Genomic DNA, 14,042 nt, shown 5'->3' with positions numbered 1-14,042 from the left:
CTGACTTTTTTTTTTTTGAGCTAATTGGTGCTCATCTTTAATGATTTGATTTAGTTTCTACTTTTGTGTGTTGATTTGCAAATCCCAGTACAGTGATATCTGTTTAGGAAGATTGTCTGCAGAGTTGTAACTTCTGTGTAGGGCCTTCAATAGTGGTTCTTAAAAAAACTCCTGAGTTTTCCTGAACTCTTCCCAAGCCTTGTTTTCTCAGTCCTTTGGGGTGTAATGACAGTGTTCATTCTGGGGTGTAATGCTGTGTAGTTGAGTTTTATCTGATTAATTCTGATACTGCTCTTTGAATAATTAGCCTTTATCTCAGCCTTTATCCCTTCCAGTTAAAATCCTCTAGTGGATATTAATAATCATTAGTATCCGTTTATTATTGTGAGAAAAACGAAAAGCCAACCCAAAATAAAAATGCATTTTTCCATTTTGAGGCACCGTTTGCTAAGTAATTTTAGTTAGTGCTTGGAAAAGGCTTCATTGCTTAGTTACTTGATGTGATAATGTTTGAATTTCAAAGAAGAGGGAGAGTTTTGTCAGAAGGCATAACTTCTCTCCCTGTCCACCTTTTATGCATGAGTGACTTGTGGAGTTTTAAAAATATCACCTTCCAAGATCATTTCAAATAAGCAAATAAGCTGTCTTACCTTCACAGCATTGATGGCCTGATAAAAGTACGTACACTGAAGAAGAGACTTGATAAATTTAATGAAGTAGTAAGTGCTCTGAAGGAGGGAAAAGCAGAGACAAGCAAGCAGGTCAAGGAGTTGGAGGCTTCTATTGATGCATCAATGACCAAAATTAAGGTATGTGATAATAATGAGAGAAATAGTATCTTGCTACTGGAATCTTTTAAAAGCTCCATCTAAAGGAGAAGGCCAATGCATTTCTTAGTAGAAAATATACTTTAATATAGTGGTCTTAATTTTCAGTCATTCAGTAATTCCTGTTTAAAACTATCTGTAAATATAACTGAAGTGAATCCTGAAAATAGGTGCTTTGGTATCTGTGTGTTAAAATTGGCACTGAAGATTTTAAAGAAAAAATACATGTTGATATTATGAGACAAGGGCTGTCAATAAGTTGTTTGTTGCTTTCATTATTGGAATACCAATTACCATTATTACCATTATCGGAATACCAGTTACCATTACCAATAATTTAACTTCATAAGGGCTGAAGCAAGGCATTTATTACAGAATAAAGACATTTATTATGAAATAAAGACATTTCCAGTTATGTGGTTTTTCAGAATTAGTAGTAAAGAGAATTCAGGTTGCTGATTATGCTTCAGGTCTGTAGTCCTCTCTTTCTTATCACAGAAGCACAAAGACAAAATGAAAGCACTGGCATTTATTAATATTAGAAAAATTTTGGTTTCTTGAATTCATGTTTTCATGCAATATTATAGCTTTCTTAGTGTACCGTATTAAGACTTCTCTATTTAAAATCACTGTTGAAAAGATGGTAGAGTTAACCTGTCAACTTAGGCTTCTCTATCATGATAAACTATCAGAAAAGGTCAGCAAACCCCCATATTGCAGTTTTATTAATAAGATGTGAATTGCAAAATGAAATTAAATTGTACTTGTCAATAAGGTTTGAAAATGTGTCTAGCAAAGGCTATTTTTGAAGCAATTACAACCTGTAATTTGTTACTAATAACTTTTTAGAAAAAGTTAGTCACAACACAGTGCAGTATTTTTTCTGAGTGCTAGCACAAATATTAAGAAAAACTATTTTATGCTAAGACATAAAAGCAGAGCTGTAAATAACCACTAAAGAAGATAAGAGCACAATGCAAAATACACAGGGAAGGCCTTAATTTCCATCCTAGCATGTTAAGAATTAATTTCCTTTGCTTAAAATGGCAAGATTTAAAATATGAAGGTAAGTTAATTTCAGTGATGAAATGGAGATGACTTTGTATGGTTTTATAGGAGAGGGGAGAGGAATGGGTCCTCATGATTTTAGAAAGAAAGGGAAGAATGGACTCAAGCTTCCCAACCCTGAGGTGTATAAATGATTTAAGTATAGTGCTCAGTGATCTCATTTCACTTAATATTTTTTAATATATGCTTTCAAAAGTGAAGCACAAATAAAAAAGAATTGCCCCCTTATTTTTGCAGACCACTATAATGACTAGAGAACAGATACAGAAAGAATATGATGCTTTAGTTAAAAGCTCAGAGCAGCTTTTGAGTGCACTGCAAAAGAAGAAGCAGCAAGAGGAGGAAGCAGAGAGGCTACGCCGCATCCAGGAGGAAATGGAAAAGGAAAGAAAGAGACGTGAAGAGGAAGACCAAAAACGAAGGAAGGAAGAAGAGGAAAGACGCCTGTGAGTCTTGAATTTGAATAAGTTCCTGGTTATAGAATGAGAAGAAAACAGGAAAGACTTTTAAATGAAGTTGTTTTTGATACACTTTCACTTAGAGAATAATTTGGATTGTATTTCTGTGCAGTGTTGAAACATTTCCTTTCCCAGTGATTTGTAAGGCAAGTGACAGAAGAGCATATGGAAGAAATTATATGATGCAGCTGGAAATACAGATCAACTTGAAAAATTTCATAATTTACTTATAGTATCCTGTCATCAGAACTGTACTGATTTCTGGACTACCAATCAGTTTTATGAAAGAGAATTTGTATTTCTTACTATTTCTTGTTCACTTGCGTCATAATAACACTTTTTCATTTTCTTCTCCTCTTATGTAATAGGAAATCTGAAATTGAGGCAAAGAGAAAACAGGAAGAGGAAGAGAGAAAAAAGAGAGAAGAAGAAGAAAAGCGTATTCAGGTTAATGCTTTAGCTGTGTGTGGCTTTGGGGGATTTCTTGTTACTGTGATGGTTTTGGGGTTGTGTGTTTGTTTTCTTGTATTCATTTACTTATTTATAAATCTTTTTTGTAGCTTATGTTCTCCACCAAGTCTAATGGCTTCTTTCTATAAATGCATTTCTCAGAGTCATTCATCAATGTTACGTTATTAGTAAATATGAGGCAAGTGTCATGTTTAGGATATGCCAAGACAGATCACTTATTTCTAGTTCCTATGCAACTTCAAGTATTCTGAGTGGAGGTGCATCTGTTTTTAAAAGGTTTTAAAAGTTATTTTAAAAATATGCAATGTTGGAGAATCCTAGTTTAGCCTTTGAAGGTTTCGTGGGTGGTCCATGTCAGGCAAGTTTGGCATTCTTTTACGATAGTCACATCTCGACTTTGATTGTGTTGTTTACTTGCTTAACTGCAAACATTTTGAGAGTACTGGTAATAATGAGAGGATGCAGGAGTGTCCTTGGTAGCTCCTTTGGCTACATTCATGTACACTAAATACATGCAGCTCAAACCCTACTCCTTCACCTTTCCCCTTGATTTATGGCAATTTTTACTGATTTCATAATGAGCTCTCCTTTTGAGGTGTGTTTGGATCCTATATCCCTCTTTTCCTTTTTTGTTGGAGATTGCTTGGGTGACCTGGGATAGCAGTCTTATGAAAAAAGAACATCTATAGTGATTGTCTTTAACAATGTTTCTTGGTTTCTGAGCTGTGGATACCTGCAATGCAGAATGTAATTTACACTTTTACTTTAAAATGCTGTGTTTGGATCCAAGTGGATACATAACCCTGTAAGGTGTTTCATTCTCCCACATACAGTTCCTTTCTCATTATCTTTCCTCCTGGTGGTTGGTTTTATCAGCTAATCTTAAATGAGATTCATAAGGTAAAGTCACTTACTTACTGTACCATTACACACACATAAGTGGTGTAATGGTACAGTTTTTAGTGTTTTAGTGGTGCAACTTCACAATGATGGGTGGGAAGCAGCTTTGTTTCCTTTGTTAATTTTTGGGCACTGCTAAAACTTGATGTATATGCCTTTTGAAGGTATGAATTGGATGGTCCTGTTTTATTTACTGTGTGTGCAAGGCTTTTTGTGAAATAATGATGGTAAACTGCTGCTGTTGTTTGGCTCTGCAGAGGCAGTATATTTGAATTGCTCCTGCACTGCACTAAGTTGAAAGTTTTACCATTTACTTAAATTCAAAGTTAGATCAATTCCACAGAGAATTCCAGTGTCTGTCTTAATCCCTTTTCAAAATGAAATACAGACCTATATCCAAATTAGTGCCTATTACAAAGTCCTGTGATGCCAAGAGCAGAATATCAAGGAAGTATTGTGTTAGTGCTATGGAGGAGCAGCCATAGCCTCTGTTTCATTTGAGTTTTAATGATTCTGAAAACTTCTGAACATTAATTTTTATAATAATTTTTAATTTTTATAATAAGAAGCAAAATAATTCATATATTAAAAAATAATAATTACATGGCACTTTATTAAAAAAGTTAATATAATTGATGTATTTGATAAACTATATGAAAACCAAGATTCAGTTTGTAGCTGTTTCATTTTTCTTGGGTCAAACTAAATACTAATGCTGTTAATTTTTCATTTCTGTAAACTGTACGTGTTTTCAAAAGCTAATATACAACATAACGTTTTTTTCAAATACTCCTTATGTAGCATTTTGGTTTTTATTGGGTAAGGCTAAAGGTGTCTTATTCTCCAACAGGCTGAAATTGAGGCTCAGCTAGCTAGAGAACGAGAGGAGGAAACGCAGCACCAGGCAGTGCTTGAACAGGAGCGTCGTGACCATGAGCTTGCAATGAGGATTGCCCAGAGCGAGGCAGAACTCATCAGTGATGAAGCTCAGCTCGACTTAGGTTTGCGCAGGTATGGAGTTAAGGAGTTATGTTTTCCTCTCTGTGGTTTTTTTTCTCCCTATCCTGGTCCCTTTCAGAAGGCTATGCCAAGTCCTGCACTTTGGCCACAATAACCCCCTGCAACGTTATAGGCTGGGGACGATGTGGCTGGACAGTGCTCAGGAGGAAAGGGACCTGGGCGTGCTGGTTGACAGTCGGCTGAACATGAGCCAGCAGTGTGCCCAGGTGGCCAAGAAGGCCAATGGCATCCTGGCTAGTATCAAGAATAGTGTGGCCAGCAGGAGCACGGAGGTAATTATTCCTCTGTACTCAGCACTGGTGAGGCCACACCTTGAGTGCTGTGCCCAGTTCTGGCCCCTCAGTTTAGGAGGGACGTTGAAATGCTTGAGCGTGTCCAAAGGAGAGCAAGGAGGCTGCTGAGTGGTTTGGAACACAAGCCGTATGAAGAACGACTGAGGGAGCTGGGGTTGTTCAGCCTGGAGAAAAGGAGACTCAGAGGTGACCTTATCACTCTCTTCAACTTCCTGAAGGGTGACTGTGGTGAGCTGGGGGTCGGTCTCTTTCTCCAGGCAACAACAGACAGAACAAGAGGACACAGTCTCAAACTGCACCAAGGGAGATACAGGCTAGAATTAAGGAGGAAGTTTTTCACAGAAAGAGTGGTCAAATACTGGAATCATCTACCCAGGGAGGTGGTGGAGTCACCATCCCTTGATGTGTTTAAAAAAAGACTGGATGTGGCACTTGGTGCCATGATCTAGCTGAGGTGTTAGAACATGGGTTGGACTCAATGATCTTGAAGGTCTCTTCCAACCTAGAAATTCTGTGATTCTGTTTGATTAATGGAACTTTGTGTTCATTAAATGGAGCTTTTAAGTCAGTGTATTAGAATGTTTTTCAAATTAAATTTTGAAATTTGTTAGATTGCTTTTGATTAGACTTTCTTCATTTTGCATCTTGCTACAATCAGTAATTTTGTAGGTGCTTGTGGACATGACTGCAGGTCTCTCTCTTTTTTTGAGTTCTAACAAGGATTGCAAACTTAGAATTCTGATTTTTATGACTCATTTTAAGTAGGGAATAGAATTTCTTCAGTGGTAAGTAATAATAAAATACATCTTTGCTAGGACTTGATGGTTCCATTTTTACAGTGAATTTGTATGGGATTTTTTTTTTTTAAACAAGAAGCTCTCTTTGACTGCAGAAATAAAAGTAATTTCTGGGCCCTGACTGGTAAGTTTTTTCAAGTGGAATAAAAATACCTAACATAGGTGAGTTCAAATGTTAAGTCTTGTTTTGTGTCAATTTTTGATGTGCGATAAGAAGAGCTTAACTTTTGATACACAGAACCACACTGCCTTGTCTGCACAGCAAGAACTCTTCATGTGTAAAAGGTGATGTCTTAGAAGCAACTTAGAAGTTCCAGTACAAATGGTACTTATTGGGCAAGTTGCATAAAGGGACCTGTGAATATGGTCACATAATTGGTGACTTCATTAATATGACTACTCAGCTTGTTGTTGTTGAAATGAGTACAAGAAAATCCCTTGTGTTGCCATGAAATGCAACTCCTAGATGTGTTTCTGTTGCCACCCAAATTTCATATAGATGTATACTTTTTTTTAATAACTGTATGCCTGCTTGAGATAGGTGGGTAATTTTTTGTCATGGTCAATACTGACTTTGAGACAGTTCCACTGAAAAAGTTGTGTTTTTTCCCTTAGTTCTGTAGTTGCTATCATATTGTCTCTGATTGAGACTGACATGCTCCATTCACAGAATCAGAATGGCTTGGTTTGGAAGGGGACCTTGAAGATCATCTCTTTCCAGCCCCCTGCCATGGTCAGGGACACTTTCCATTAGACTAGGTAGCTCAGAGGCCCATCCAAGCTGGTCTTGAGCACCTTCAGGGATGGGGCAGCCACAGCTTCCCTGGGAAGGCTGTTCCAGTGCCTCACCACTTTCCCTGTCCATATTTTGATGCAATACTTTGAAGGTAAACACAAAGTCACTCTAGTGTTGCAACCTGTCAGAGTTCTCTTAAATATGAAAGAAGGGATGCAATAGACAAGAGCTCAGAGAATTCAGTAACTTTTCTGTCAGTGAAGTTCTAATCTCCACTGTGTTTCCTACTGCTCATAGGTGATTTTGGCAGTAGTCTTTCTTGTATAATCCCAGAATGAAAGATGAACTAATTGTCATCATAACTCTTTGACTGCCAGTTTCTCTGCTGTGTAGCTAGCACAGTGCTGCTGTGCAGCTGGTAGGTGACTGAAGATCCATCTGAGTGTTTGGAAAGTGCTGAATGGTCTGAACATGTTAGCATAGGGATGGAAATAATTTCTTGAGCAAGATAATACCTAAATCTAGAAAAGAAGTGATAGATTTTTCTGCTTATATGAGATCTTTTTTATCTCATTGGCGAATTTTTTCCCTTGTTTCTGAAGTCTACTTCAAATAGTTAATCGCACATTCAGAACATGAATAGAATGCTTTTAATTTAATACTTGATTTTATTTTGGTTTGTTTAAAATCAAACTAAAACCTCACCCAGGCCCCAGTATCTTCTACTGAAATCAGACAATTTTCACATAATTTCAGGAGTTGCCCTAAAGGTAGCAACTAAAGAAACTCAGTGAAATAAAAACTATTGGTTAGAACAAATGATGTAATTTAATAATTAAATAATAAATTCTCAGGACTTCTTTTATATTATACCAATCAAAATTTTGCTAGAGTCTAAAGAAGTTATAGTCTTCGGTCTTCTACATTTGAGGCTGACATATTAGCGTGTGATACACTAAGATCACTGACTTTTCTATAAGTATATATACCTTCCCTGTTAAATTTTTCTGTAATAAGATAAAGTATGTGTGACTTCATACTGAATTCATGCAGTGTACTGCTTTTGTTTTCACAGTTTTGTAAAAAATGGTTTCATCCTTACATATTAGCATGAATAAAAGGGTATTTTCCATTGTATGGTTTTAACTGTTGAGTGAAAAGAGGAAGAAAAGGGTGATTTTATGTATTCAGTTGTTAGAAATATGCGGACACTTTTTGTGTTGTCATATTTGAACTTGAGTGCCTGTAGTTTATTTCTTTTTTTCACAATACCTTGCTGTATTCACTTTCATAGCTTTCATAGATATTTCAAGGAGCATAAGTATTAACAGTTTCCTTGAAAAATATATTTGTTCGCTTCTATCACAGAAGAAAAGTTGTTTGTTCTGGCAGCAGATCCAGGATTTTCATTTTGCTTATTTTGTGCGGGATCTGCTGGACCTCTTCTAGCTTTATCCAATTTTACTACTCATCCACAGTTTGAAAGGATGTGTAATACGTGATTTACTGCACCCAGGGGTAAATTAAAGGTAGTGATTAGTAGTAGGTATCTGCTTTCAACTGGGCAGGTTTTTTTCATTTATGTGGCTTATTGAAACATACAGTATGGCATATAACATCAAAAGAAAGCTAGTCATAGAGAGTGTTGTGAGTGTATCTGTCCTGGGTTTTGCATTGGAACAATCCAAAAAAGTCCTAATGTAGCATAGATAGTGCTACCTGTGCTCAGCTGTTTCCAGTACAGCAGTTCGACTTGGGGTCTGTTCACAGCTTGCATGAAGGAGCACCCCTCCTGTTTCCAGAGCAGCTACAGGAGGATTGCTGTTATTTCTTGTGATATGCTTATCCAAGCATGAAATAGATCAGTAGTATGTCTCAAAGTCTCTGATTTTGAAAGATTGGACAGGGGAGAAAGGCTTGGGGAAGCTTTCACTTGTACATTTTTTTTTTTTACAGATTATAATTTAAGTCATAATGGAATGAGAAAGTTTGGGGGGGAAAAAGCTAAAAATCAGCTAAATATAATAATAATAATAAAAATTCATAAGATAATAAAGAAGATGTGAGAGAGCAGGAAATGCTATGATCCACCTTTTCTTGCTTCAGATTATTAAAATATTAGCTAGGTAGTAGTTTGTCTAACATTAAATGTCTTCTATTTGCAGAGCCAATGGAACAAAGCCACAAATGACTGCGTATGGCATTTTTTTCCATTTGAATGCTCTAATAGATGAAAGACACACTAATTAATCAAAAGAAATTGATATTGTCCTCTTATTTACTAATACCCCATATTAATCTTTGTTAGTATGCATCTGTAATGTCTAAATCACTTTTTAATGCCTTACATTCACTACTTTGCTTACATCTAATAAACCCTTTAATAATCAAATATACCAAATAACATCTATTCAAAATTTATTATATAATTGCTGTAAAGTTTTTCACATACCATCCATTTTTCACTGCCCTGTGTGATTTATCGTTCTTTACTGAATCAGGACTCTGTGTGTGTGTGTATGTGTATATCTGTATCTATCAATCTATCTATCTATCTATATATATATATGTTTGTGTGTGTGTCTGAATGGAAATAATTTAAAATAAGTAGCCATTTCCTGTGCACTTAATTTAATTCCAGTTTGATTGTCAAGACACTTTCACAGTTATAAAGGCTGGTTTTATATCCATATATTTGGTTTATGCTCATTTACCAATTTTCTTGTAGGGAACAAATGGCCACAGAAATGTCAGAAATATTGTCTAGGTAGGTGAGAAGGTATAACACCAGTGAATCAATCATTTTCTAAAAACAAATCACACATTAAATGGGTTGAATTATTATGGAATTAAAAGTAATGGAATCTGGGTTTTTTTAAAATGATAAGCAGATAAGTAAATTATTTCTTTCAGATAAATTGTGTTTACCATTTTTTCAGCAATTATTTCTTTGCTATTTTAATTTATTATATTGAAGAAGAATAAGAATAGTTCATGTACCTTGTAATTTTCTGTAATTTCATTAATGCTTCTCCAGCTTTCTTCTCCTCTCACCTTTGTGATAAACAGAGCACAAGGCTCCACATCTTTTAAAGGCATATTTCTACAGATTCAGCACAAAGCTAATGAAGTCATTTAACAGTAATGTAATTGTTGGTGCATTTAATAAGGAAGTATTCTCATTCGAGTTCTCTTAAAATAAAAGCAGTTTTGAAAATTTCCATGGTAAGACCATATTAAAAACCCTCTTAAGATATCCAAACAAAATCCCCTTCTGGGATTTCTTGAATGGTAATGTGAGATTTTATGCACAATGCAGAAGAAAAGATAAATACAGGTTTTGGTCTGAATATACTAGTTGGTAAAATACTAATACTCTGTTCAAAGAAATTGTGATTGTCTTCCATATCAGCAAGTAATTAGAAAGTGTTTTCTGCAACTTGATGGTAGAAATAACCTTGACATTGATTTTATAAACCTTACAGAAGAAGAAAAAATGTCTAGAGGTTTTGAAAGTGAATCTGTTGTTTAACAAGTTACTAAGCTATGTATATATAGTCTGAAGATGCTCAGTCTCACATGTTTAATGGATTTTCTAGTGGTATCATGGATGATTGGAATGCAGCTGGTAACTAAATTTTTCTTCTGCAATGTTATTTTAAGAATAGGAATAAACCACATCATGTTTAATTAAGGTAGCATGTGAATTTAAATGGCCATGTTGTATTGCATATATTGACATAGTTCCAATGACAGTGGCCAATTTTTAATGTACAAAAAGATGAAAAAATTTTGGGACCAAATCAGGCTCTGTGTTCTGGTTGAACTCAAAATGCAATGCTTCTCAGTATCTGCTTGTTTAAATAAATTTGTCTCACTTTTCATACACTGGAAACTTTTGACATGAGACTGAGCTTTTGTATTTTTAGTCTGAAAATACTGTTTATGATACATAACTCTCATATGGAGCAGTGAAGATGGAATGTCAAATGTGATGCTCCTCTTACTGCCAGACTGTTATGTTTGAAGTCCTGTAGAAAACAAGCAAGTGATCTTCAGAGTGCAGAGTAGTACCCTAATAGAAAGACTAAGCCTTTCAATTGGATTAGCATTCTTAAAGATTACTAGTTTAACCAGAGAGGGTACAGCCTAGTTCTGCTGTGCTAAATTAGGCAGCAAACTCTTAGAGTGGTGGGTAATGTTGCTAAATAAGGAAAATCCTTAGGATTTGTCAAATTAGGTTCGAAAAGGTTGGACACCAGGCAGTGGAAATTATTTATCAGGAATCCTTAATGTCCTACAAGTATGCCAATAATAACAAAATATTAAAGTATATTTTTTGAAGAAGTTTGTCCAGTTATTTGTTTTACAGTCATGAGTAGTTTTAAGTCAATTTTTAAAGTTTGACTTCTCAAACTCCAACTGGAAGCTGTGTGTGCACTCGGATTAGTAGTATGAGTAGGCATTAAGCTGCTACTCCAACAGCAAGATTCTGTAGTTTTAATTATACTGAAGAGATGGTTCAGTTGGTATTAAGAGGAATGTTAGGTTTATTCAATGAAATTTAAATTGCATTTGTTATCTCTGCTTTCAAAACTGCTGTAGCTGCATAAAGAAAAAATGCAGGTTATAATAGCTTTTTATAACCTTCTAATTAAAAAAGGAAAATAAACATAAAACTTCACAGTACCACATGAGACCTTTATGGAAAAATAAATGTTAAAATAATATTCACTAGATTATACCTATTAATACTGTGCCTGTCCCACAAAGATATTACTGCATTACTGCACAAACAGACCTTCCAATGAAAAAGCCTTTTTTTTCTTATTGCATCAAGAACTTTGCTACCTTGTTAAAGATCTAGTTTCTTTTGAAGAAATTCCCTCAGATCCTGAAATAATGCAATTTTTGTTCTTAGTCATGAGCAGAGACTGGTTAAATCTTGTGTCTGCTCTTGAATACCTTAGTGTTTAAAAGGTGTGCTGATCATCACTGAACATTGCAGTATTTTCAACTTATTTTATAAGCTAATAATCCACAGGAAGTTTGCTGTTCCTGAGGGAGGGTTCTTCCACTTAGCCATACCACATTTCTTGGAGAAAAAAAGAAATTTAGGCTTATGTTTATATCTAATGTTCGTTTCATACATGAAAACCTTGTACATTTTTCTGAAGATGATTGAGATTTTAGTAATAATTTAATTTGCTGTTGACTTACTTGTGTATTACCTGCATGGTGAAGACCTTTTGCCTTTGGAAAATACTGGGTTTTGATGAGTCATTTTTACTGGTCAGCCTTTAGTCCGGGTGGTCTTTTTTACCCTGATATTTCTTGATGATCAATATCATCACCTCCAACCCCAGAATAAATATTGCTGTTATTAGATAGCCAATATAGAATTAATTTGGTTTATTCTCTCAAATTAGGTTTTTGTCAAAGACAGAATATTTTCTCAAGGTTAGGAACAATGATTTTGTCCTAGGCCAATTTTAAATAGCGGAGGAAATGCCTTTTCTTCCTTCTCGTTGTTCTACTTCAGGAATATTTTTCCTTGTCTGTTTTTTGAATGGAACTAAAAATGTCTACTGTCAGTCTTTGGTCAGTCTTTGCTTTTTGCATCTTGGTTCTCACTAAGTAAAATGTACATCAATGTGGGATGAGATACTCAGAATATGTGTCTTTCCATACATGAAATTATCAATGACAATTCCTTTTAATCTTTAGGAGGCAAATCAGATTATGATATGATTTTGAGCATAAAATATATTTTCATTTTCTCTTGATAATTTGAACAACTTGAAAATACTATGGTATTTTGTCTGCGTAGTAATAAGTATGACACATAATTGATCATGGGATCTCTTCCTCTTCTTAAAACAATTCTTGTTTAATACTTGAAAAAATACATTTATATTTTAAAAATAATTGCAGGGGTCCTGCAGTGCAAGCCACAAAAGCTGCTGCTGGTACTAAGAAGCATGATCTCAGTAAGTGGAAATATGCAGAGCTTCGTGATACAATCAACACCTCCTGTGGTAAGTGGTTTTTTTTCTGAGAAAGAGTTCAAGTTGTAGTTACACGAAAAGTGTTACTTTCTTCCTATAACAAAGATTCAAAGTTTACATGAGTTTGAGTGAATAACAACTTAATTAAAAAAATTCTCTTACCCCCAGAAGAACAATACACAAAGCTATTTCCTGTTGCAGACATCTTTTGTGAAAATCCTTTTCTTTAGGATTTTTTCCCTTCTGAGAAGCTGAGGCCTCAGAAACAGAATGTAAACAATGGTTATCTGCTGCTGTGGAGTGCAACAGGTGGATCCGTGATTGGTCTCCTGTGGATGTTTGGATTTAGTGACCATTCGTGGCAGAGCTGGCTCTCGCTCTCTGTTCAAGACACAGATCTTTATTATTGATTGCATTCTATTCTTAGCTAGCCTTCTGAGGAAACCTTTCCTTCTATTCTTTTAGTATAGTTATCATGTAATATATATATATATATCATAAAATAATAAATCAAGCCTTCTGAACATGGAGTCAACATTCTCGTCTCTTGCCTCATCCAAGAACCCCTGTGAACACTGTCACAATTTCCATATTAAGGAAACAGAATTTCCATTGTTATGTCTTTTAGGGATTATATATTTATGATAATAAACATCTTGGGCATAAAATACATGTTATAACTTCTTAATTAAGCTCACTCCGTTTGATGTACTTCCACAGAGAGAATAGTAGTTACTATGCTTTACCTAGAATTTACATGTTCTAAGAATTTTCTTGCTATCACTTCTTGCTGTCACCAGATCATAAAGAAAGCAAAAATATGTTCTGTCTTAGATATTCCTAATATTCTTTAATTTTCAAAATGTATAACTTCTTTTTGGGAGCTTACAGTGGGGCATTAATCACCTTGGCTTCAATGCTGTGAAGATAGAAATGGATAAGAATTATTCCTCTTTTAGATATTACAGTTTCTTCCTGCTTCTTATTGAAAGCAGTTGGTTAATTTGTGATTTAAGATCACTCAGAATTTCTTCCTGGATGTATTAATTGGAAACTAACTCATTCTCTTTTAGTGTTTTTACATATGCAAGACTTGAGCAATGTTTTCAGCTATGTAGATGGTGCAGTAATAAGTCGAGTTCTTTCCTTGTGAAGCCAGCTTGGATACTGTGAGATAACTAATGAAAAAGCCTTGTCATCATTCAATTCTTAGCATAATGAAATTCAGAAAAATTAAAATACATACATGAAAAAAGAATACAAATCTTGGCAGTCAAATTTCTGTTTTTCTTTTTTTTTTCAGTTGCAGAAATAATGTTCAGCAGTGCAATTTAACCTTTTTTTAAAAATTTGTTTCTGTGCTGCTTGTGTTGTGATACTGTCAACAGAAATATTTGTAGCACTTTACTGCTCCAAATGTCCCAGTACAGCAGCTACTTTGGGAACTGCCTTTACTCTAAAGCA

At 35.0% G+C, this 14,042-nt stretch overlaps 1 protein-coding gene across 4 annotated transcripts in view; it reads left to right on the top strand.

The window, feature by feature from the left end:
* The window catches only part of MYO6 (myosin VI), a 103,628-nt gene that overhangs the window by 79,823 nt on the left and 9,763 nt on the right, over positions 1–14,042 (top strand). For 2 of the 4 annotated variants that reach the window (XM_071444480.1, XM_071444490.1), the window contains exons 25-31: positions 659–809; positions 2,133–2,341; positions 2,722–2,800; positions 4,575–4,735; positions 8,736–8,765; positions 9,299–9,337; positions 12,505–12,608. In XM_071444480.1, the coding sequence (XP_071300581.1) occupies positions 659–809; positions 2,133–2,341; positions 2,722–2,800; positions 4,575–4,735; positions 8,736–8,765; positions 9,299–9,337; positions 12,505–12,608 (773 nt within the window). The remainder of the gene's footprint in view (positions 1–658; positions 810–2,132; positions 2,342–2,721; positions 2,801–4,574; positions 4,736–8,735; positions 8,766–9,298; positions 9,338–12,504; positions 12,609–14,042) is intronic. The other 2 variants (XM_071444498.1, XM_071444507.1) reach the window with 1 other exon arrangement.

Source organism: Agelaius tricolor, unplaced genomic scaffold, assembly GCF_023055355.1.
Source record: "Agelaius tricolor isolate 1412-34295 unplaced genomic scaffold, bAgeTri1.0.p SCAF_1, whole genome shotgun sequence".
Lineage (NCBI taxonomy): Eukaryota > Metazoa > Chordata > Aves > Passeriformes > Icteridae > Agelaius > Agelaius tricolor.
Note: the sequence above shows the minus strand (reverse complement) of the source record. Positions and strands in the feature narration are given on the sequence as shown.